At 28.0% G+C, this 24811-nt stretch overlaps 2 protein-coding genes across 2 annotated transcripts in view; both read right to left on the minus strand.

Annotated features, from left to right (window-relative positions):
• Nucleotides 1-1441: 1441 nt before the first annotated feature.
• On the minus strand, nucleotides 1442-4239 carry LOC135926831 (uncharacterized). The gene is made up of 4 exons (XM_065462761.1): nucleotides 4154-4239; nucleotides 2372-2554; nucleotides 2008-2235; nucleotides 1442-1970 (listed from the first exon to the last, which is right to left on the minus strand). The coding sequence occupies exons 1-4, from the start codon at nucleotides 4237-4239 to the stop codon at nucleotides 1442-1444; spliced, it is 1026 nt and encodes a 341-aa protein (XP_065318833.1).
• An 8459-nt stretch (nucleotides 4240-12698) lies between these two features.
• The window catches only part of LOC135927670 (TOM1-like protein 2), a 109121-nt gene continuing 97008 nt past the window's right edge, over nucleotides 12699-24811 (minus strand). The window contains exon 13 of the mRNA XM_065463812.1: nucleotides 12699-12921. Coding sequence (XP_065319884.1) covers nucleotides 12856-12921 — 66 coding nt within the window. The 3' untranslated portion in view covers nucleotides 12699-12855. The remainder of the gene's footprint in view (nucleotides 12922-24811) is intronic.

The raw sequence follows: 24811 nt of genomic DNA on the forward strand, positions 1-24811 counted from the left end.
AGATATTTCATATATTTAGTTATTATATTACTATTTTATTTTTATTGACATATTTTTTTGTTTGTATTATAGAGATATTTCATATATTTAGTTATTATAGTAATATTTATTTTATAGATTTTTTTGTTGATAAATTTTTTTTTGAGCGTATTATTATTATTATTATTATGATTTGTTTGTAGAAAATAGATATATAAGGCTGTGTCTTAAATATCAAAAATTGCATAAAAATTATCTCGCGCAATTTACGCGAATCTAACGAAAAAAATAATATAAGCTATTTTTAATGGTAAATTAAAATGTTGGCCTAAATGATTTTTTCGATTTTGCGCAAATCATGTGATTCTTAAAAATTATACGATTCGTAAAACTTTAATCATTTTTTCCTTAAACTTTTGCGAATTGAGGGAATAAAAATGGCTAACGAATTTCAATTGATGATGCTATATCCAGAAAATCAGGTATAATTATAAATATATATAAATATTATTTTATATTTTAGGTTCAGGTGCTAATATTTTGAATAGCAAGCAACTCAAATTTATTGAGGATTATTATTGGCTAAAAGAAAATGTTGAAGATATTTGTAAGCATTCTGAAGCTAGTTTCAGTTTGAAACTATCTAAGGATTCTATTAATGATCAAACATCATCACATTCACAGGTATTATAACATGAAATTAGATCTATATAATAAACTATGTTTTAGAATGATGAACCTAGTGCACAATATATCTTGAATGATATAGTTAATACATTTAGTCCTATAGACATAAATATGTTTGAGAATGAAATATTAGAAGTTAAATATTTATTATGTATTTTATTAATTTAATGATAGTTAGACAATTCTAATATTGAAAATGTTTATCCTTTTTCCTCTAAAAGGAAAAATTTTGAAAAATCTAAATCTAAAAGAATTAATAAAATTAAAAAATATGATACTGAGAAGATGGATATATTTAAAGGTAAATATTTATTATATTTAATAATTATTTATTTTTGAAATAGATTTTGCAAAAAAAATGTCATGTTGATGATATTCATCATGTTCAGGCATTTTTTAAATCATTCCAAACAACCTTTAATCTAATGACTGAAAAAGAAATATACCAAATGAAAATGAAATTTTTAGAAAATATATCTTTATATATGTAATCTTATATCTTTATTTTTAATACCATATTTATAATATGTTCATATTTTGTATATTTTTATAATAAAAATTATTATATTTAATGATTTATTAAAAAATGTAAATTTATTAAGCAGTCTTCCTCATTAAAATAATTAAATAACTTTATTCAATACAATCAAAACAACACTTTTTATTGCACTTTTTATTGAATATTTATAAATAAATTATATAACTTTGACAAATGAAAACATTCATAAGAGGTATAAGGTTATGAGAATTAAAAAATAAATGCTATACATAAATTTTATATCAAATTATTTACAAATAAGTTAAATTTTTCTCTGATATTATTAGAGCTTTCAGTCCTTCGCTGGAAATGAGATTGTGTAAAATTTGAAATTGGATATTCTTCATGTACTGGTGTACAATCATTTCCCTCAAGATCAATAATAATATTATGCAAAAGGCAGTCAGTCTTAACTATTTGTATAGTGTTTGTAATATTTGTTTCTGAAGGTTTGTAAAGATGTCTGAATTTAGCACTCAATATGCCAAAGCATCTTTCTATTGATACTCTGGCTTTTGATAATTTGTTATTGAAATTATTTTTATTGTCATTTAAATTTGTTTTATATGGTTTGATAATAAAATCCAATAGGGGATAAGCATCATCACCTACAAATATGTAAGGTGATAATATATCTGTAGAAAGTAAGAAATTTGGATTGGGAATTTTTATAATTTTTCTGATCATCCCTTCATAAAATAGGCTTTTTGTAAATATGCTTCTATCTGATATAGAACCAGGAAACCCAACCTCAATCAACATGAATCTAGAAAAGAATTAAAATTAAAAAAATATATAATTACCTAGCTTTATCATCTGCAACACCTTGAATCACAATGGAATTGAATTTTTTATAATTATAAAATGTGGATCCACTTTTTTTAGGTTGTTTTATTTTCACATGTTTTCCATCAATAGCACCTATTATATGAGGAAAACTTGATTTCCTGAAGTAACCTGCTGATATTTCAAGCATCTGTTGAACTGTTGGAAAACAGAGATGCTTGGGTTGAAGACCTACCCATAATAACCTACAAGTTGATGTAACTATTGTACTTACTGATGTTTTGCCAATCTTAGCATATAAAGCTATTTTTTCTAAAGCTCATACCAGTTGTCAAATATCTATAAATATATAGATATTATATAAAAAAATAATCATCATACATGAGTGTTATATATAATCTATGCTTCATACTGATAGAGTTTTTATGTATAACTATAGTGGTGTCTATAGATTCCAATTTTATAAGAATGTAATTAAATGTTTCAACATGCATGTGGAACATCTGACGAAATTTGTCAGGATAAGATGGAATACTATCAAATATTTTAAAAAGTCCTTGATCTCTAGAATTAATACATATAATATAAATAATATCATACATACCGGCCTTCTAAAAATCTATGCCTTCTTCTACCCTCAGTCGTATCAACAAATAATATAAAAAATAGAAATAGTAAATCAAACATTTTAAAATTGAAAATAAATGTATGAATCGGGACATGTTTCGTATCTCTCAAATCTCCCGTAATTTTTGCGATTCGCAAAAATTTTAAGAAATTTTTTTTTTGATTTAGGACACAGCTTAAAGAAAGAAAAATATAATAAAATTATTATTATTTAAAAAAAAGGTTTTTTTCTTGTTTGAAAAAATTAATTAATTTGTTTAAAAAAAAAGAATTATATATTTTTTTAAAGTTAGTAAAAATATTATTTTTGAAAAGAAAAAAAAAATAAAGAAAAATTTAGTTTTTTCTGAAATTTAGTATTTTGTGTAATAATTTTGTATAAGAAGAAAATTTAAAAAAAAAGGTAGAAAAAAGGATTTGTAAAAAGAGAAAAATAAATAAACTCTAAACAAGGTTTCTAAAAAGAGGAAAATAAAAACTTGGAACCGATCTTATTAAAAATTTCGATCCTACAACCCCTTGGTAGCATTATATTTGTTAAGCGCGATAGCTAGAGGCACAGTATCTTCAAAAGTAATATTTCCTTCGGCATATTTTGACCGAAGTTCTTTGTCCAGCTCAGGTAACCCTACTCCTAAGATGAAAATATCTCTTAAGAGTTCATAAACCGGCGATTTAAAATTACATAAAGAGCAAATGCTTTTTAATTTGATTGAAAAATCGATAATAGTTTCACTGCCTCTTTTTAAAGTATAAAAGTTATTCGAATAATACTCAAAAAATCTTTAAATATTTTTTCTAAATTGTCAAGTAAAATTGGATAATTTATGTTATCTAGGTTATTAGGAAAGTAAATAAATTATCAGTGCCTATATAGGCTAATATAATAAATCTTTTTTTTTATTTTGATCAACAATATTTTTTTACTTTGAAAATGAGTTCTATATTATATAGGTAATCCTGTATATTAACTTTTTCTTTTTCAGGAATATGAAATTGAGTAGGTTCTTCAATTTTCTTTAGAGGCATAGTATAATTTTAATCTTTTTATTTAAAATAATTCGTCGTCTTCAATAGACTTGAAATGAATTGTCGCCAAATGAAATGAATTTAGAAAAATAATATAAAGTGATTTATTTAATATAATAAAATATATTTATATGTTTTTCTATTTTGTATATTATAATAAATTGTAGCTTAAAGCAAATATAAAAATCAATTTATTTTAATACATTACAATAAAAAATAATTTTAATTTATTAAAATTTTATTATACTACTAAATTTTAAATTTATTTTATTTTTTATATATCTCTACACTGAAAATTTACAGTCTTTATATATTTAAAAAATACATTTTTACATATTAAAATAATAAGTTTTTTAAAAGGTTATATAAATCTATTTCAAAAAACGAAAAAAGAAAGTGCGACAAGGTCGTCCGAACCTTATTTGTCAAAGGTCGTTTAAATTATTTTACAAAAAGTAAAAGAAAGAAAAATATAAAAGTTTTAATATACAAAATTAATATATTAACATTTCCTTCTTTTTTTTAATGTCTTCTTTCCTCATTTTATTATTTTCACTTCCAGTCATTTGTTTCTCAATTTTTCCATTAGTCATTTGTTCGTATATCTTGAGATAGTTTGTTTGACCATCTGATTATCGTTTGTTGTATCGTTTATGATCTTTTGTGAAACATCGTTGGTTGAACATTGCTTGTTGATTTGCTGTTTGTATTGATCATCCCATTTCTCTTTCAAAATTTTATATATATTTTTTTACAAAAATTTTTATTTATTTATAACAATCATTTTCTATGTCGTAAATCATATTCTCTCTTTTGAAATTGACTTTGAAATTTCGAATTTTGAACTTGACTTGAACTTTCGAATTTTGAACTTGAACTTGTTCACTTCTTCCCCTTCAAAAATTTTTTCAGTACTTCTTTTGTTAAATTCGTTGCTCTTTTCTTTATTTGATCCAAATGTCTCCTAATAATATGATGTCCATTGTCTATTTTGTACGTTAAGTTTCCTTCTTTTTGTATCACTGTTACTTTGTCCCAAATATTTTCTTTAAACGTTTTGTATCAAATTTTTTCTCCTACGTCTATTTCTCTATTATTCGATATTTTCCTCCTTAATATATTTTCATTTTCTTCCATTGGTTTAATTAAATCCCATTTATTCCTCATTGTTCTTGAAAACATCAACTTGCTAGGTATCATATTTGTTGTATCATTAGGCGTATTTCTATAATTGAACAAAAAAATTTCCAACGCAATGTCCACATCTATTTTCTTGTTGTTTTCCATATTTCTTTTCATGTTCATTTTCATCGTTTTTATCATGCGTTCACATTGCCCATTCGATTGTTGATGATGCGGTGCTGTGAGTATATGTTTGACACCATGATCTTCACAAAACTTTTTAAATAAATAGCTAGTAAAATTAGTACCATTTTCCGTCACTATTTTGTATGGTACTCCAAATAAACTAACAATTCTGATCAATTCTTTTATCGTAGATTCAGTTGTTAAGTTCTTCATACGTGTTATTATTGGAAATTTGCTATATGCGTCAACAAATACCATAAAATTGTTATTTTCAAATTGTGCAAAATCTATGTGTCCTCGTTCGAAAATCTTAGTTGCTTTCTCCCATGGGTTTTGTATGTTGTGTGGGTTATCTGTGTATTTATTACATGAATCACAATTTTTCACCTTTTGATCTATTTCTGTATTTATACCAGGCTACCATAAGTAATTTCTTACTAACAATTTCGTTTTGACTGCTCCTAGATGTCCCTTGTGTAATTCACGTGAGATCTCCTTTCTCATATTCATCGGTATTATTATTCTGTTTTCCTTAAAAAGACAATCTTTCATCAAGCTCAATTCCATCTCCATATTTTTGTACGTTTTATTTTTTATCGGGTTGTTACTCCTAATATTATCAATTATTTCCTTCATCCTTATTTGTTTCTTTAACTATGAAGTTTATTGGGATGTCCCATAATCTGTCATCAATTTTTTCACCTTCTATAATCTTTATCGCACTTTCGGTATTTGTTAATGGTAATCTTGATAAACAATCTGACACTAAATTCTGTTTCCCCGGTATATGTATTATTGTGTAATCATAAGCTTCCATTGCTAAATTCCACTTTTGTAATCGCATTGATATTGATTTTCTTTGAGTGTTTTTGAAAATATATATTAGCGGTTTGTGATCTGTTATTATCGTAAATTTTGTCCCAATCAAATATTCTTGAAATTTTTTCACAGCATATATTATAGATAGAGCTTCTCTTTCAATATTTGTATAATTTGTTTCAGCTTTCTATAAAGTTCTCGACGCAAATGCTATAGGTTTTTCTTTACCATCGCCTTCAATGTGAAATAATACTGCACCTAATCCTTTTTTCGAAGCGTCAGTAGCAATTCCTATAGGCAATTCAGGATTGTAAAAATTTAGAGTTTGCGGACTACTAATTAACGTTTTCAAATCATGAAAATTTTTCTAATGTGCATCTTCCCATGTCCACTTTTCTTTGTTAACGATTTTATATAACGGGTCTGCTAAGTCTGCAAAGTTACAAAAAAAATTTCTGTAATAACTGGCCATGCCTAAAAATGTTGCCAATTCCTCTTTTGTTGTTGGTCTTGGCATGTTTGTAATGGCTTTGATTTTATCTTCATTCAGATGCATGCCTTTTTCGTCTATATCATGTCCCAAAAATCTTATCTCCTTCTTCATAAACACACTCTTGTTGAAGTTTGGTGTAAGTCCATATTTTGTTATTTTGTCGAAGACTTTTTTATGTTGTTCAGATGTACTGTATCATTATCACCAGTTATCAATAAATCATCTATGTAAAATATGACATCAGAGGTGCATTTTTTTAACCAAAAAAATAGAAGTATATATAATTAGATATATAACGCAGTGGAAATTTTCTCAGGATTTTCATCATATTTTAGAAAAATATTTTTTCCTCTTGTTCATACATCATAATTGTGTTTTGTGATAATATAATAATAGCTCAACTCTAGTAATTTTCATCGGAAGGAATTCTTTTTATCTGAAATATATTTAAAATTTTTAATAATAACTGAAATAAGGATGAGGAGTAGGATTAAAGGTTAACAAAACAAGGCCAACTTCCTTTTCTAATTTTAATTCAACTAATAATAATATAAATTTCTGAAAAATAATTTGATAAAATATATTGATAATTTCGCAACACCATTTTTATGTTAAATTGCTCATTTTCCATAATACAACGTGTAAGGAAAAAATTATTTCAATCTTTAAAAACAGCATTTAAAATGCTCACATTTACTCAGTAAAATTTTGTTAAACAGTGAATATGAAAGGATAAAATATAGTGACTGAAAGATGGATGAGTGGAATGTATTATAAATTTTATTATAGCAATCCAAAGTCCCATTTTCTATAAATTAATTGAAACAGGGACCATTATGCATACGGAAGAATATAAATATATTTAGTAAATTTATTAAAGTTATTGTAGAAATAGGAACCACAAAAATTAACATTATAATAAATAATGCAAGTAATGAAGAAAGCCTGAATACTCGTGAGATCCAATTATTGAATGTATTATATATTTTAAAAAAAACATTGCGGATTTAATTTTATAAATTGATTTTCAGGATACTTAGATTTAGATGTTGCAAAAGAGATGACAAATTGCTCAATTTTCAAGATCTGGAATAGAGGTGGGCGCGGGCCTAATTTTTTATTCACGGCCCGCCCGCTCACGGTGGCAATAAAAAAATTCACGCCCATTCACGCTTACCACTAAAAAATTTTCGACCCGCCCGCTCACGATAAGCAATATTTTGATTAACGCCCGTCACGCCCGAAATTCACGGTGTTTTTAAATTTTTCAAAACTTGCTATAATATCACACTTTTTTGAATTCATTCTATTTATTTCTCTAATTTCATAATCCATATTAATAACAAAAATAAATACAATCTATAAATCTAAATTTATTTAGAAAAAGAAGAATGCCCATCTTTTTTTATTACAATTGTGTACGCCTTTCCTCTAATAAGAGATTGGCTACAGGAAATAACCTTTCACTAGAAGCCGAACTTATAATTTTCTTAAAAGGGAATGAATATTCCTGCTTCCAAAACTTCAAAATATTGTCTTGTAATTTATCTTATATGAATCTTTTAAGTTCATCCTCACAGCTTTCATCGGTGATGTTGATGCTTCATCAGAATCATCTAAAAATTCTCTAAATTTTTTATTTAGAATATACGGTCTTTTATGAGTGTAAGATGAATTAGGAAAGTGATAGTTGGTATTGACCATTTAGAATATACGGTTTTTTATGAGTTTAGGATAAGTTAGGAAAGTTATAAATGATAATTGGCATTGACTTATGCATATCATCTAATTTTATATCATTTCGCATTTTTAAGATTGTTTTATATATATCATTTTCTTCTTTTATTAAAAACTTAAGTCTTTTGAAATTCGAATCTAGAATTATTAAAATAAATCTTGTTCTGTATTTTAAGGTTTTGATTGTTATTGTATCACGTTCAGAAGGTTAACAAAATTTTATTAATTTTTATTTCCATCAAACTTCATTTATTGTGGGACGAGAATCTGCTCTCAGATTATCCGAGCCTTCTTTAAATATTGATAAAAATTTATCTAACTCGGATGCTGATATCAATTGTGGCTAATCTATTTAATTCTTGTTGCTAAACAAGTAGACCTGTATTTCAGAATATGATTTTAAGAAACTCTGTAACATGATATATACAGAGTTCCATCTAGTTATTTTCGCTATTACAACTCGTTTTAGAGTGTGGTTTAGTTTGCTATTAGCTGTAGATTGTTTGAAATATTGTACCATTTTTTTACACCATTTATTTATGGCTATTTCAGTTAAACAATTGTCAAAAATATAATGCATAATATTATTTAGTATATGGCATATACATGCAAGCGTTTCGTCATCTTTGAATGCACTTATAAGATTTGCTCTGTTATCACTCACAACACATTTATTTAATTATTTTCTACTTCTGTATATTCTCCTAAAATTAATTGATTACACTTTTAATTTTGACGTTTTTTTCATCCATTGCCATTGTGTCCAAAACAAATGTTTTTAATTTAAAATCCTTAATGATAATATGTCCTATAATGGTTAAAAAACTTAGATTTTTATAGTCATCCGTCCAAATATCAGTGATTATGGAAAAGTAATTATTATTGATCATGCTTTTAATCTTAAATTTTATTTCATGGTATATTTTTGGACCTATAGTATTCATGAGAGTTTTCCGGTTCACAACTTAAATATTTTGTTATCCATATGTAACACCAACATTTATCTCTTGGCCTAGCTTGTAAAATCCTTCACCTTCTGTTGCATTTAAAGATTGAAGATCTTTATAAATAAAATATAACTGACTTTTCTGTAAAAAGTTTAAGCAAAATTTAGCATAAAGTCTCGCGACAAAAAACACCTAAACAAAAAAAGAAAATAGAACTAACTATGTTGTTTATAAAATGCGGAAGATTTTTAGCTTTCATTATTCTTTTTTAAAAAAGAACTAAATTAAATAAGAAAATATATAATATAATTATACTAATTTATATTTATAAAAAATTAATTTAAAAAATTAAAATTTCCGTGATTCACGGGAAATTTATGTTCATGCCTGATCACGCCCGGGGAAAATTTTGGGAAGGCCCGTCACGCCTTGAAATTTAAAATTTATTCACACTCACGCCGTGACCCACCGTGACACGATGGGTCACGCCTAATTTCACGGCCCGCGCCCACCTCTAATCTGGAATCGTTTCAAAAAATTAAATAATTATCATATTTGTTTAAATAACATATTTTTAGATAATATATTTTTAATATAACATGAAAAAAAAATCAATATTGACCTGTAAAATAATTGTAAGGAGATTTCCTCAAATTTCCCTCATTTATAGTTTCCCGAGAAATTTACATCCCTATTAAAATTGATTGATGTTTTTAATTTAGGACCAGTCGTTATATTTAAAAAAAATTAACTAATTATAATGTCTATGCGCATTTTATCAGATTAGAAAGTATCTAGTAAAGTGATTTTTTACAAAATTATATTTACAATAAATGATTAAACTTAAAAAAATTATAGTTCCTTTATTATTTTAATATTTTTTATCAAATTCATTATAAAAGTACATGAAAAAATTTTACATTATAAGATAGGAACCCCACACCTCGGATTCTAGGCAGACACCATTAGTTATGAACTGGGTAAGGTACTAGAATAAGGTGGTTTTAATTTGTATATATTATAGGTTAATCAAATTAGATTGTTGTTAATCTACTTATTATACCATTGAATATCAGGATGTGGTATTGTAGACACTTTTATATAAAAAGGAAACAAAATAATGTATATTTGCAGGCGCGTACGCAGAGGGGCGGGCAGGGAGACAAATCTCCACCCCAAAGCCAAAAAATACAGATGCTGGATTATATTTTTTAAAAATATTATTGTTATAAATATTTATTCCTATCTCATATATATTTAATTACATTTATTTATCACATTCATCCACTAAGTTATTTTATCAATTAATTTCGATTTCAAGTTTTCCTTGGTGTAATATTTACCTATTATTTTTTATTGACGTATTATTTATCTAAATTAATTTCTAGTCAAATAATAATTATCTCTGAAACTCCTTGTCCAATAGGGAGAAAGAAATTGCAAGTTTGCCCAACGAGATCGAGTCTCCGCCATTAAGCAGTAACAGCTTTTATGGAGTTAGAAGAGTCGATTATTAATGCTATTTCTGAAATATCACATGGCTTGAAAGAAATATTTCCTCAGAAGCAAGAAAATTATTGGAAACAATACTTATTACAATTTTTTCTTTCTCATTAGAATGTATTATTTAATTATAGTACAACTATTTTATGTAATACTTTTCAAAAACATGACATTTACTTGATTAAGAAGATGAGAATAGCGGAGAGCATTTTATTAGAACTCAAGAAAATTAGAGCTAATGTTGATGAAGAATTTCATATTTTATATGTTATTGATGAGTCAAAAGCAGAGCTATATGTGTTTAATATTTGTCCCCCTCGACTTGCAGCAAGCAAGTTCATCGTCAAAACATTAATATAGGATCAGTAGAAGAGTATTATAAAACAAATGTCCCCTCTTTTAGATACATTTATAACCCGAATAAATGAATGGTTTTTAATTCATCATGCAGCACTTACCAATCCGCAGATATTATTCACAAAAGCCTTTCTAACCGTTTTCAGATGGTGATAGAGAAAATATATATTTGTTAGATTTTTATCATGAAGATGTTAAAGTATCTTATGATGCCTAATTAGCTGAATAACTATGATTAAAAGATTAACTATGGTTGATACAGTCATAAAAAATGCAATGGATGCTTTGCATTATTTCAAAAACATTTTAGATTTATATTCCAAATGTATTAAAATGGTTATATATACATATATATTAGCAACTCTCCAAATGTATTAAAATGGTTATATATACATATATATTAGCAACTCTTCCCATTAGTAAACTAATGAGAACATTCTCTTTTTTAAAAAGAATAACAGAGCCCTGCAGAGGTACCATTTGAAGGAAACGGCTCGGATTTTTTTTTCAAAATTTTTTTCAACCCGACCCAAGTTTTTTTTTAATTTTCAGGCCCGACCTGGCAGGTCCGGCCCGAATTTTTTTAAAATAAATTATATTTATTTTTGATTTTTATAACTAATAATGGCGATTTCAAATATTTGGTTTTAAAATATAGAGCCCGGCCCGGATATTTTTTTTTAAAAATCAGGCCCAACCCGGGTGTTTTTTTTAAAAAAAATTTGGGCTGTTTAAAAAAATTAAAATACGGGCCGGCCCGGGGGCCGGGCCTGCAAGTCTCTGAAAAACATACCTATGAAGTACAACTTCTGAAAGTAGATTGAATGGTTTGGATCTTTTGAATATTCATAGACATTTAACGCCAAGCAAGAATGAGATAATTGAAAAAATAGTTCAAAACATACAAAATACAATTATTCATAAGAAACTTTTTGTGTATTATTTATATTTCCAACATTTAAATTTTTTATACTTTATATATAAATTTTAAAGGCTCAAAAAATTCAAATTTCAATTTTGGGTCATTTAAGTGATTCATATCGTGGTTATTATATTCACTTTATATTTTATATATATATAATTTTTTTGTAATTCACATTAATTTAAAATTATGTATTAGAAAAGTTATTAGTCCTAATAAATTTATGCTTAATATTTTTAAATAACAATATTTCTTAAAAAATTTTATTATCCCCCCACCCCAGACCAAATTCCTGCGTACGCGCCTGTATATTTGTGCATATGAATTAAATTTATTACAAAAATGAATATTATATACGTATATCTTTCATATTACAAAGGAGAATAACATTTTTATTCTATAATTATGCTATTTATTATTCATTTAGAAAATAAAAATTCCAAAAAATATTGAGTTTTCGATGGCTTTTAAGCATACTTTTATAAAAAGAAGAGCGCTTATGTATTAAACAAATCAAAATAGGGTGTCCTAGTTCACAAGCTTTTGGCCTATACTAAAAAATAATTAAATATACCAATTAAGTCGACGCAGGATACAGCCTAAGACTTTATTTAATATATTATAAATAATTGAAATATATTTGGAACCACGTCCAAGAAAAATATATTGAAAAAAATGTATAAAAAGAAATTCAATTTCGCGAATTCAAAATCATTCAATTTCTAAATAATGAAAATATTTTTGTTAAAAAACAAATATATATCTATTTTTATCGATCATAACTAACTTAACTTGATTGGCATATGTTTAAATATTAATGCAAATTGTAAACCTAAGTTACTAATCCTGGACCAGATTCCATGTCTTTCTTTTATAACGAGAGTTATTTAAAATTACGTATATCATATGGAAGGGAAATATTTTTCCTTTAAAATATGCCATAAATTGCAAAACAATAATTTTTTAAACAATATCGCCTATTTAAAAATTTATTATTTGTTTATAATATAGTTTTAGAAAGAAATAAAATAAGTTTTTGGAATAAAAATTTTGTTTATGCATCTCTTCATTATTTCATCTTTTATTGAAGAAGGAATATCTTTAGATTAATTATTTTTCAATATCAATCATTGTTATTCGATGAAACGCTATTTTTAGTATAAGGTTGAAGAGTTTGATTCGGATAAGGCTTGATTAAATAAGATTTTAAAAAAAGTATAAATTTATATGAATGCGATCTCTTTATATAGGTCAAGATCGAGTTAATTAGATTATTATATTTACCGATCTCCTTCAATTAATTACTCGAAGGAATCAAATCCCTAAAATAAATTTTCTTATAATAAAAAAATAATTATTACATTGCACAAGAAATCGTTCTTTTGTAATGAAGTTCGTTTTTTGAAAAAAATGATGAACGACGTTCCTTTTATTTTTGACTAACATTGAAAGTAAACACGTTTCTTTTTTTGAAGAATGCGTTTATTTTTTAAGTTCGTTCAATTTTAGAAAATCCTCTTATTTATATTCATTTAAAAATAAAAAATATTAATTCAAAATTTTTAAGAAAAAAGGGTTATTTTAGCTGTTTCTTTTATCACATTAGAACATTTTTTAACCAGCCACTATTTCTGTCCTATATATTTTATTAACTTGAATATTGTTATTATAACTTATGGATTAACGCAAGCATGGATAATTCTGAAAATTTAGAATCAGATGAATTAACATTAACATGATATAATGAATACTTTACAGTAACATCATATATATATTCGGTAAACTAAGTCTATTCTTACCAAATGTAAAATGTGTCCAAAAGTATAACATCAGTTTCGATATCTTGAGGTTCTAATTTATAGAGATATTTGATAGTGATATTTATTATTATATCTAGCATATCTATAAGTATCCTGTTAATAATTTATGTATTTAATAAGCTAATTAAACTATATCATTAAATATTATATGGTAGCGTCAATGTGTTTTTTCTCATTTTTGAGCTACTTTTTTAAAAATTTACGAATCTAATTTTACCGGAAATATATGCTCATGTTTGGAATACCTACCCTATGAATTTCTGACAATTTTTCATGAACTTTTAAACCGAATATAATTTATATTAAATTTTCCATATATTTTTTATATAAATTATATGACTCAAAGGTTAACAGCAAAATTGTCTAGTCTACAATTCATAAGATAGGTATTTCAAACATGATAGAATATATTTCCAGTAAAATCAGATTTTTAAATTTAATAAAACGCGCTCAAAATATAAAGTTGTAAAAATAACACAATTCCGGAAAAAACGCATTGACGCCAACATATACATATATATAAAATAGTTAATATCTTTCAGAGACCTGCTGGCCCGGCCCTAAACCCGGCCGTATTTTAATTTTTTTTAATATACCCGGGCCTAAGATTGTTGAACCCGGGCAAGGCCGGGCTTTAATATTTTTTATAAAAATTTATACATTATGAGTTAATTGTTATAAGATTATATTATATTATAGTTATGATTAATATAATTGGGTGAGGTTGAATATAATTTTAAAAAATTCCGAGCCGGGCCATAAAAAATTTTTGAAAAAAAAATCCGGGCCGGGCCGTACAAATGGTACCTCTTCTAATTTATTAATTTTTAGTGTTATTCAAAATATTATTTTTAAGTTTTTATCAAGAGTTTTATATTTTAATAGTTGAATACAATTTAAAGTATTATAAATTTATATATTTTATAAATAATTAAATTATATCATTCTTAATAAGAAATGAGATAATTGATTGGATTATATTAAATCTATTCTAATCTTTATTAATATGAATTTATTTCACATGAGTATGGACTATAAAATGATTGTGATATTCATTATATTGACCCAATCTTTAATGGAAGATTTTGATCATCTTTTAATTATTATAATTTTCTAGTTGAAATATATTTAGATATCAAGCCTATTTATGAGAATAATAATACTATTATAAACTACTTATTGTGAATGTATGTTGTAAATATTTATTTTGTCAGTATATACTAAATTAGTGTTGTTGAACGGCGCAATTCTTAAAACGGTTAGCATTTTATTTTAGCCAAAAAATATTACGTAATTCTCTGGATTTCGTTAATAGATGTTCAAACCTTTTTACCTTCATTATGCAAAATCTCTAGTTTTGGCTAAGTTTAGGTTAGTCCTTAAAAATCGAGCCGTATACTATACCAAATACAATGCTCTTGAACAAATTTTTTTGTACCAAAGCATATAAGAGAGGACATTTTAAATAAATCAAGAAAATATTATCTATTTTTTTATAATATCTTAATTATAAAAATTAGAGGATTAAGCCTACATTAAATAATTAAAGGTTATAAAATAATTATAGAATCTTAGTTTATTTAAAATCAGCTGTTAAAGGGTCGACGATCCTGATTTCGATCTTTATTTTGGCAAATTACACGGATTTATGATTTTCTCTTAAATTGAAGATCGTGATCGAGATCATTTTGTTAAATATTCGATCCTTTTTTAAAAAAAAAAATTTCTTTTTTCTCTTTAGCTTTCACCTTTTCTGGTGGTAAGCTCCTTCAATATCTCTCTCCACTTTAAGTTATTCATAATATCTCTTTTATCTAATTTATACTTCTTCATATTGGCTCTAACTTTATGGCCCCTTTGAAGTTTTGACCTTCCTCTTTTACGTTTACCTATCACTTCCAAACTCTCAACCTTCCTATATAGTTCATAGGCCTTCTCATTGTATGCCCTTACCATCTAAGTCTGTTTATCATTATCATAGTCTTAATGGGCACTACCTTAAAAATTCCTAGTATTCTTGTACTTCGCACCTTATCCTTTCTTGTTACCCCAGCAATCATCCTCAGCATTCTCATCTCGTCTGATTCTTTGGTTGGTCATGTTTCCGAACTATATAGAATAGTTGGTTGTACTTTGGAACCGTAAATTCTTCCCTTCAATTTGTGTAGGATTCTTTTGTCAAAGAGCACTCCAGATAAAAATCTCCACTTTAACCACCCTCGATTAATTTTACTCATTATCTCTTTCTCTATTGTGCCGTTTGTTTGTATAGTGGAGTCCAAATATTTACAGCTTTCAATTGCCGATATCTGCCATTCATTTATATCAATGCTCTCTGTTTCATCTCTTCCTATCACCATACTCAGTCTTTTCTCTATTTATTTTTAGTCCGTGCTTTTCTAGGATATTTATCCAGCTCACTAATCTTTCTTTCATTTCATCCTTGGATTCGGCAAGTATCACAATATCATCTGTAAATATCATATTCCACGGGACTGTTTGTGGTATAGACTGTGCTAATGCATCTATTACTGTTATGAAGAGAAGTGGGCTAAGAGCCGACCCTTAATGAACTCCCTCGGCTATTGTGAAGTACCAGTTGTGCAACGGACCATTGTTGTATGGCCTATATACATATCCCATATTATTCTTATATATTTTTCGGGAACCTTTTTGTGGCATAGCGCTCACCAGATAAGTTTTCTTGGGATTCTATCGAAGGCCTTTTCTAGATCGAGAAGATTATGTGTAGCTTTTTGTTCTTTTCCCTGTATTTTTCACTCATTTGCCTAATTGCGTGAATAGCATCAGTTGTTAATCTTCCAGGCATAAAGCCAAACTGAGTCTTTCTTATTTCGATTATGTCTCTTAACCATTTTCCTATTATTTTTTCGTAGAGTTTAAGACAGTGCGACAGTTTTATGCCGCTGTAATTTTGGCAATTGTGTGGATCCCCTTTATTTTTGAAGATAGGAACTAGATAGCTCTGCCTCCATTTTTGAGGGATCTCTTCATTTCCCAGTATTTTATTGTACAGATTTGTGAGGAGATGTATTCCATCATCTAGTGCTTTAAGGCTTTTTATTGGAATATCATCTGAACTCCTAGCTTTGTTGTTTTCCATATGCTTGAGGCATGTGATTATTTCTTGTTCTCTTATTGGTTGTATAAGGTTTTGACATAGGGAGTGTTCGTCTAGATGTAGTATGTGGGGATTAAATTTGAGACGCTCCTGAAAATATTCTTTCCATCTATTCATTATTTCTTTTTCCTTTTATCAATTTCCCATCTTTATTTTTGATTACTTCGGAGCTACGTTTATATCCATAGAATTCTTTTCTCGCTGTTTAGCTAATCTGTATATTTTATTTTGCCCTTCTTTGGTATTTAGTTCTTCATACATGTCATCGTATGCCATAGCTTTGGCCCTAGCCACAGCCTTTGTAGCTACTCTCTTGAATTTTTTGTAATTTGTCTTGTCATCTGGGTTTTTGGATTTGTACTATATTAGTGCTTTTGTCTGTTTTATAGTGGTTTTTGTACATCTTCATTCCACCACCATAAATATGATTTGTTGCCTCCCCTTGTCAATCCCAGTGTCGATTTGGCAGTGTCTATTAATCTGGATGAAAGGTCTGTCCACATTTTTTCACTGACTTGTGAGGAATCTATTGTTTCCATGTTTGCATTGATTGCAAAGGCATCTGTCATTGATTTTAATCTACCTTATTTAATGCATGGTTCAAGTTTTATCTTGTTTTGAGTGGTGTAATATGAATTGAATTTAAATTGAATATAATATTAACTTTTCGTTTGTAAATTATATAACCTGAAGGATTGAATTCATGATATATAATACGTAATATTTTGTATTAAATTTACTTTTACTTACCTTTTATTTAATAAACACTTCATTGGCGACGATATTTTTAGAGAAGATTTATTTGATTTATTAAATTTAAAGTAAAAGACTCAATGGAAGTAGCTCCTATTAAAGTTGAAGATTCAATGGAAGTAGTCCCTATTAAAGTTAAAGACTCAATGGAAGTAGTTCCTATTAAATTCCATATTCCAGAATTCGTCAAAGAAAAAGTAAATATTCAGGACTACTTATTTAACTTGGAGTTAATTTATAAAGTAAGAAATATTATAGATTTAAATACAAAAAAAGACCTGCTTTTAGCCTATATCGGAACAGACAATCTTATCAAAATTAAGAACTTTCACTTTCCAATAAATTTAGAGATGATAAATTATGATACTTTAATAAAAAGCTTAAATTTAGTGTTCAAGGATAGTTCGAGCATTTTCGTAAATAGGAAAAAAATTTTTATGTTAAAAGGGTGTAATGAGACGATTATTGACTTTTCAATTAGGGTTAAAACTGTCTGTTCTCTTTGTAATTTTAAACCGCCTTTTGATGAACTTTTAAGAGATATATTTATCCTAGGAGTAGGCTTACCTGAGTTGGACAAAGAACTTCGGTCAAAGTATATCGAAGGCAATATTACTTTTGAAGAGACCGTGCGTTTAGCGATCGTGCTGTCTTCGTTGGAAAATGAAACCCAGACTGAAGTTAATAAAATAATTAAAAATAAGCCAACACAGGGTTCGAAAAATAATTATTTTAGAAATAATAATTATACTAACGTCAATAGATTCAATAATAATAAACACTTTAGTAACAATTATATTCCTAATAATAATTATAGACACCTAACTCTATTCAAAAGAAAGTGATATGCTTTCGTTGCGGTAAGGCAAACCACATAGCGAAAGATTGTAGAACCCATGCCATACAAATGATTCTGCCACGGACACCTCGCCTATCACTTTCAAATAAAGACCATCGATGCGAAGATAAATGGGTTGCAGCTAGCTATGAAGTTTGATACCGGCGCCGCGTGTAGTGTGATTGATGAGGTCACCTGGAATCGTATTGGCAGACCACAACTATCACCGGCTTATAAATTAGTGGGATATAATCATATCCAAATCGAAGTACTAGGGAAATGTACCGTAGAAGTCAAAGTAAAAAATATTTCGAAATTTTTACTTATTTGGGTAGTTAAAATGGAGAATTCCCTTATTTTTGGGATGCCTTTCATTTGAGAATTTGATATAAAACTACCGGAAGAAGTTAGTATTAATAAAATAAATATGAATATGTCCTTTTTAAATACGATTGTTTCAAAATTCCCTCAAGTTTTTAAAAAAAAATTAGGTGAAATCAAACTGCAAAAGGCAGTCATCCGAATAGAACCGAACACGTTACCGATTGCATTACCAGCAAGAAGAGTTCCTTTTCCGTTGCGTCGAACCATTGAAGCTGAGTTGGACAGACTTTTAGACGAAGGCGTTATCGAGAAGGTGGATTCAACAATAACTCCAATCACTTGGGCTACGCCAACGGTTAATATCTTAAAGAAATCCGGTGCCGTACGGATATGCGGAGATTTTCGTTTAACAATCAACAAATATCTAGCGATCGATAACGATTTACTACCAACTTTCGTCGACCTAACAAATAAAATGGCGGGTGGTAAAATATTTTCAACAATAGATTTAAGAGATGCATTTTTACAATTCGGAGTTAGTCCAGAATGTAGGGACCTTTTAGTAATTTCGACACATGTCGGTTATTACCGATACCAAAGAATTCCATTTGGTTTGACTAGCGCTCCGATAATATTCCAACGCTTTATGAAAAACCTATTAAAGAGAATTCCTATGGTTAGTGTATTTTTAGACGACATAATTATTGCAGGTGAGAATAATTCCGATCATATAGTTAATTTGGAAGAAGTATTAAGAAGATTTGAGAAGGCTGGACTGACCACGACGACCGATAAAATTAAAATCGGAGAAAAGTCAGTCACTTATTTAGGTCATGTTATTGACAGTTTCGGAATTCACCCTACAGAAGATAAGATTAGCGCTATAAACATTTTAAAACACCTTCCAATGTTAAAGAACTACGTTCATTTCTTGGAATAGTGAATTATCATGAGGCATTTATTAAAAATTTGCATTCTATTTGTGCGCCTTTACACCGACTAACGAGTAAAAATGTTGGTTGGTTTTGGTCAGCTAAAGAAAATGAAATATTTACTAAAGTTAAAAATATATTGTCAAAAGAAGATACAATAATTCCTTATTCAGCCGATATCCCTGTCGTGATTTCTTGTGACGCTTCCGAAGATGGTCTAGGAGCTGTTATTGCACACCGATTTCTTACTGGCCAGGAGAAACCGATTGCTTACGCATCGAGGACACTTTCGGCGGCTGAAAAGAATTATGCCACAATTGATCGGGAGGCTTCGGCGATCATGTTCGCTATCGAGAAGTTTCATCAATATATTTTTGGAAGACATTTTATCTTGGTTACTGATCATAAACCATTACAATATATTTTAGGTGATAAAAGAGATCTTAACAAAATAACAAATAACCGTTTAATACGGTGGGCGACGAAACTATTAAATTATGATTATGAGATATTATATAGACCAGGTAATCAAAATAAATGTGCCGATGCTCTGTCCCATTTGGGGGTAGAGAAAGCAAAAACCAATGAAGTTACAAAAAAATTCGAAGAAGAAATCAGAGGATTAAAAATTAATTTAATAGAGGATTTATCTTTCACACGCAGTAAAGTCGTAAGTTAACGAGCAATGATATAAACCTAAAAGAGATTATTAAATTAATAAAAAATCATTGGTATATTGATAATATAAATAATTATTCGGAGATTGTAAAAAAATATATTTCGATTAAAGATAATATTTCGTTCGAAGAAGGATTATTATTTTATAATGATAGAATTATTATTCCAGATATTTTAAAAAAGGAGGTTTTATATGTGATTCATCGAGGACATCCTGGGATAGTGGGGATGAAATCATTGTGTAGATATTACGTGTTTTGGACAAATCTCGATACGGATGTTGAAGACTTTGTTAAATGTTGTAAGAGTTGTCAAGAAGGAAGGCTGGGAGCTAAAGAAGTGCCATTATACAATTGGAACATTCCTACCCGACCTTGGGAACGATTACACATTGATTTGACAGGCCCCGTATCTGGAAAATATTGGTTAATTTGCGTAGACGCTTTTACCAAATGGGTTGAAGTTGCAATTTTAACACATATTAATTCGGCGAGTGTAATAAATAATCTGCGTAATTATTTCGCTAGATTTGGGTTACCTTACTACATTGTCTCAGATAACGGTACTCAGTTTACTGGATCTGAATTCAAAACGTTTCTTTTTAAAAACAATATAAAACATTTTAGATCGGCCCCTTATAGCCCCAAATCGAATGGTTTGGCTGAACGATATATACGGACGATAAAGACGCGTTTCTATGCTGGAAGGAGATGTGGGACTCCGGACCAGTTAAATTTAGCAAATGTTTTAATTACTCACCGTAATACTCCCAATGCAACTACTGGTAAATCTCCTGCCGAGATGATGTTTGGAAGGTCGCTTAGGACGACATTGGATCAGTGGAAATTATCAACGAGAGAAAGGACGGAAAACGCTCTATGGAAACAAAAGTACTACAAAGATAGAAGTGTTAAACCTCGGGAGTTAGTAGAGCAGCAAAAAGTTTGGATAGCAAACGAAAGGACAGCAGGGTGGCATGAAGGAAAAGTGTTACAACGAAAAAGCGCAATATTGTACGATGTGGAATCAAAGGGGATCGTTAAAAACAAGCATGCAGATCATTTGAGGGATGCACATACACAAGAGAAGGAAATACCCGTTACGTTGACCGAAGAAGTGGAAAAGGCAGAACATGAGAATACAACTCTTGAAAAAAGAGTTTCGAAACCCCCATTACGTTATCACGATGAATTCAATTTATAGTGGGGAGAACTGTAATATAAATTGAATTTAAATTGAATATAATATTAACTTTTCGTTTGTAAATTATATAACCTGAAGGATTGAATTCATGATATATATATACGTGATATTTTGTATTAAATTTACTTTTACTTACCTTTTATTTAATAAACACTTCAAGTGGATTTATTTGTGATGTGTAAATCCATGACTCTAGCTTGTGTTGCGCAGCAATATCTTCTCCTGGGATAACTTTGCAGTCTATTACATCTTTTAATCTTTTGCGAGAGACAAGCATGTAATCTATCTGTGTTTTCCTTGTACCACTTTCGTATGTTATTAAATGACTATCCTTTTCCCTATAGTAGGTGTTGGTTAAGGCAAGGTCGAAGGCTTGCGCAAATTTCAGTATATGCTCTCCTTCATCATTTCTTTCTCCATATCCAAAACCACCATGATGCCTTTTGTAGCTGTCTCTTGCTTTTCCCACATAGGCATTTAAGTAACCACCTATTATGACTAGGTCATCCTTAGGAATTTCCATTATAGCTTTATCAAGGATATCTCTAAAGTCATCTTTCTCTTCTTCCTTGCAACCAGTTTGAGGAGCATATATTGAAAGGATGTGTAGTATTGATTGACCAATGCAGAGTTTTATCTTCATTAGTCTATCAGAGATCCTGTTAACATCTACTACTGAGGTTAGATCTTGATTGAGGATGATGTTGACACCGTTCCTATTGCTAACAATTCCATTATAGTACAATTTATACCCATCTCCAATCATTAAAGTCTTCTGACCTTTCCATTACGTCTCTTTTATGCACGCTATATCAACTTTTCTCTTGTTCAACATTGATGCCAATTCTCTTGTTTTACCTTTCAGTGTACCAATATTCAAACTTGCTAACCTTGTCTTCTTTGCTTTGACCTTTATTTTACTTTTCGCAGGAGAGGTCTACACCCTGCGCGTCGCTTGGAGGGAACGCCCTAGCTTTCATATTCGTATTTTCATTTGTGTCCTTCATTTTTGTTTATTGGACAAGTATTCTTAGCACCCGGCTGTGCAAGCCTGTCGGTGACCGGGGTGTCATCTCTAGCTCCGAAATCCATCCTACCATATGTCTTTACACATTATTCATCGAAGAAAAACCCGAAAATTTTATGTTCCTTACCAAGATCGAACCCAGGACTTTTTGTTTCCAAGCCTATATCACAACCCATTAGGCCACCCCGGTGATTTTTTAAAAATTTATTTGTCATTTAAAAATTATATAAATAAAATAAAAAAATTTTAAATAAAATATTATATTTTAAAAAAATCTATTTCAATCATATTAGCATCCTCGGCCATCCATATTTTATATTTTTAAATTATATCAAGACAACATTTAGAATTTAATTTATAACCTACAAATTTTATTAATTGAATTAAAAATAAAATAAATTATTTTTAGAATTTACTAATGTCATACACAGATAGTTATTGAAGTAACAGAGATAAATGAGACCTTTTGTTTAGCTCCGCTATCAATATTAATTTAAAAATTTAATTTTCTAGTCTCCAGCTGACATAATTTTTTGGTCATAAGCAAATTAACTAAATCTCACTTTTATATTACCATGAGTTTCTTCAAAATTAGAATATAAATCGTTATAAATAAATAGGCACCTTTTACTTAAATCTTTATTCATATAAAATGGTTATTTACCATGACTGCTTTCATCGAAATTAGAAAATTTTTCAATAATATCTATAATATTGTTTCAAAAAACAAACAGGCTTTAAAATATTTGGATTGGATAAAACACCTCTTTTCCTTACAAATATTTTGATATCCTTTCTATGATTTCCTTCTTGTATTTTTTTAAGGATCCGAGAATTTGGTAAAACCGTCAAAATTAATTTTTTATTTAGAGAATGTATTGTTCCAAATTAATTTTTTCAAAATGATTTCACATTCATTGTTAAAATTTAAAAAAAATTATCTTCTGAAGAAATTTTCGGAACGACTTTTCCATGCGCTTCTTTTAAATTGGTATCTCACTTATTAGTGACAATTTATCATTTAAATTCTCAAGGACAGCATCATTACTATATTACTCGTGAAACAAGGATGTAGAAGGAAATGTTATATTGGTTGAAGCATGTAATATTTAAGGTACTGCTAATTTTTATCGTTAATGATTTATTCTGGTCAATAATCCAAGGAAGTATATTTCTTAGGCTTTCGTGTAGTAAATGTTTTTCTAAATTAGATGAATTGCAATGTATAAACAACTCTCAGAAAAATATATATAATTTAGGAACGAAATCATTATTTTGCCTAATAAAAATAGCCCCCCCCCCTATTTACTATTTAATAAAATATATAAAAGTTTTTGGCGTAAATATAAGACAATCAACGATTTATCAAATTTTTATTTAGCAATTTTATAATTGACTGATGATTAAAGCCACTGTTCTCAGCCCAACTGAAAAATTTGCATAAAAAAATACCGATTTGATTTTATGATCATTTTAGGTTTTTGACATTTATAAATAATATTTCAAATGATTAATTTTAATGACGCTTATAGCTCAATTATATCCAAGAATATCTAAAAATATTTACAACATCTAGGCTCATATCTCAGCCGCTTGTAAGAGGCCAAAATTATTTTATTTCTTATTTATAATATATGCAAACTCTATTTTTTTTATGTTTTTAATTCATTTCCAATTTCTTAAAATATCTAACATATGATATTTCTTGCTATTTAGAATTTTAAAATAAAAGTTGTCTTAAAAAAATATAAAATATATTTTTTGCTTTAATCATCTGAAGTAGTTAACAAAGTAAACAATAATGTTCATCATTATTCATATAATTTACGTAATCCATTTTAAAATTAAATCAATCTATTTTAATTAAAAAAATAAAATTTATATATATCGGGTACTAAGGTGACCCATCATCAGTAAGAATTTAGAAAAACAACTATTTAAACAAATTACAAACTTTTATATAATGAATAAAATTAAGAATTAAAATAATTAATTAGAGCGTTCCATGGTTTCGTATTGGGATACAGAATCATGCAACGTGGGGATTCGAGATCTTGAATCCCCACGTTTTATTCGGAATCTTTTTTTAAAAAAATATCTCCATTTTTAAAAAATAATTTATTTTATATATAAGTTATAATAAATAATTGTAAATTATCAAAAAAGATATATTTAAAAGAGGCCAAAATAAGGGATTTAAAAAGAGAATGTTTAAAAAATTAAAAAGTATAAAAAGGCATATAATCAATGAAAAGTGATAATGTTAAGACATTAATGTTTTTGTAAATTTATATAAAATCGTAAATATTTTCAAATGAATATATATTTTAAAAAATCCGAATTAAAAAAAAATTATTTATTG

The sequence above is a fragment of the Gordionus sp. m RMFG-2023 genome, chromosome 3, assembly GCF_954871325.1.
Source record: "Gordionus sp. m RMFG-2023 chromosome 3, tfGorSpeb1-WG-v2, whole genome shotgun sequence".
Lineage (NCBI taxonomy): Eukaryota > Metazoa > Nematomorpha > Gordioida > Chordodea > Parachordodidae > Gordionus > Gordionus sp. m RMFG-2023.

Coding starts and splice junctions, on each gene's coding strand:
- LOC135926831 (XM_065462761.1), bottom strand. CDS start 4,239: ATGACTAATGGAAAAATTGAGAAACAAATGACTGGAAGTGAAAATAAT. Junction 2,555..4,153: donor ATTAAAAAAAAGAAGGAAAT/GTTAATATATTA, acceptor TATTAATTCTAG/AGATCAAGGACTTTTTAAAA. Junction 2,236..2,371: donor AGATTATATATAACACTCAT/GTATGATGATTA, acceptor ATCAACTTGTAG/GTTATTATGGGTAGGTCTTC.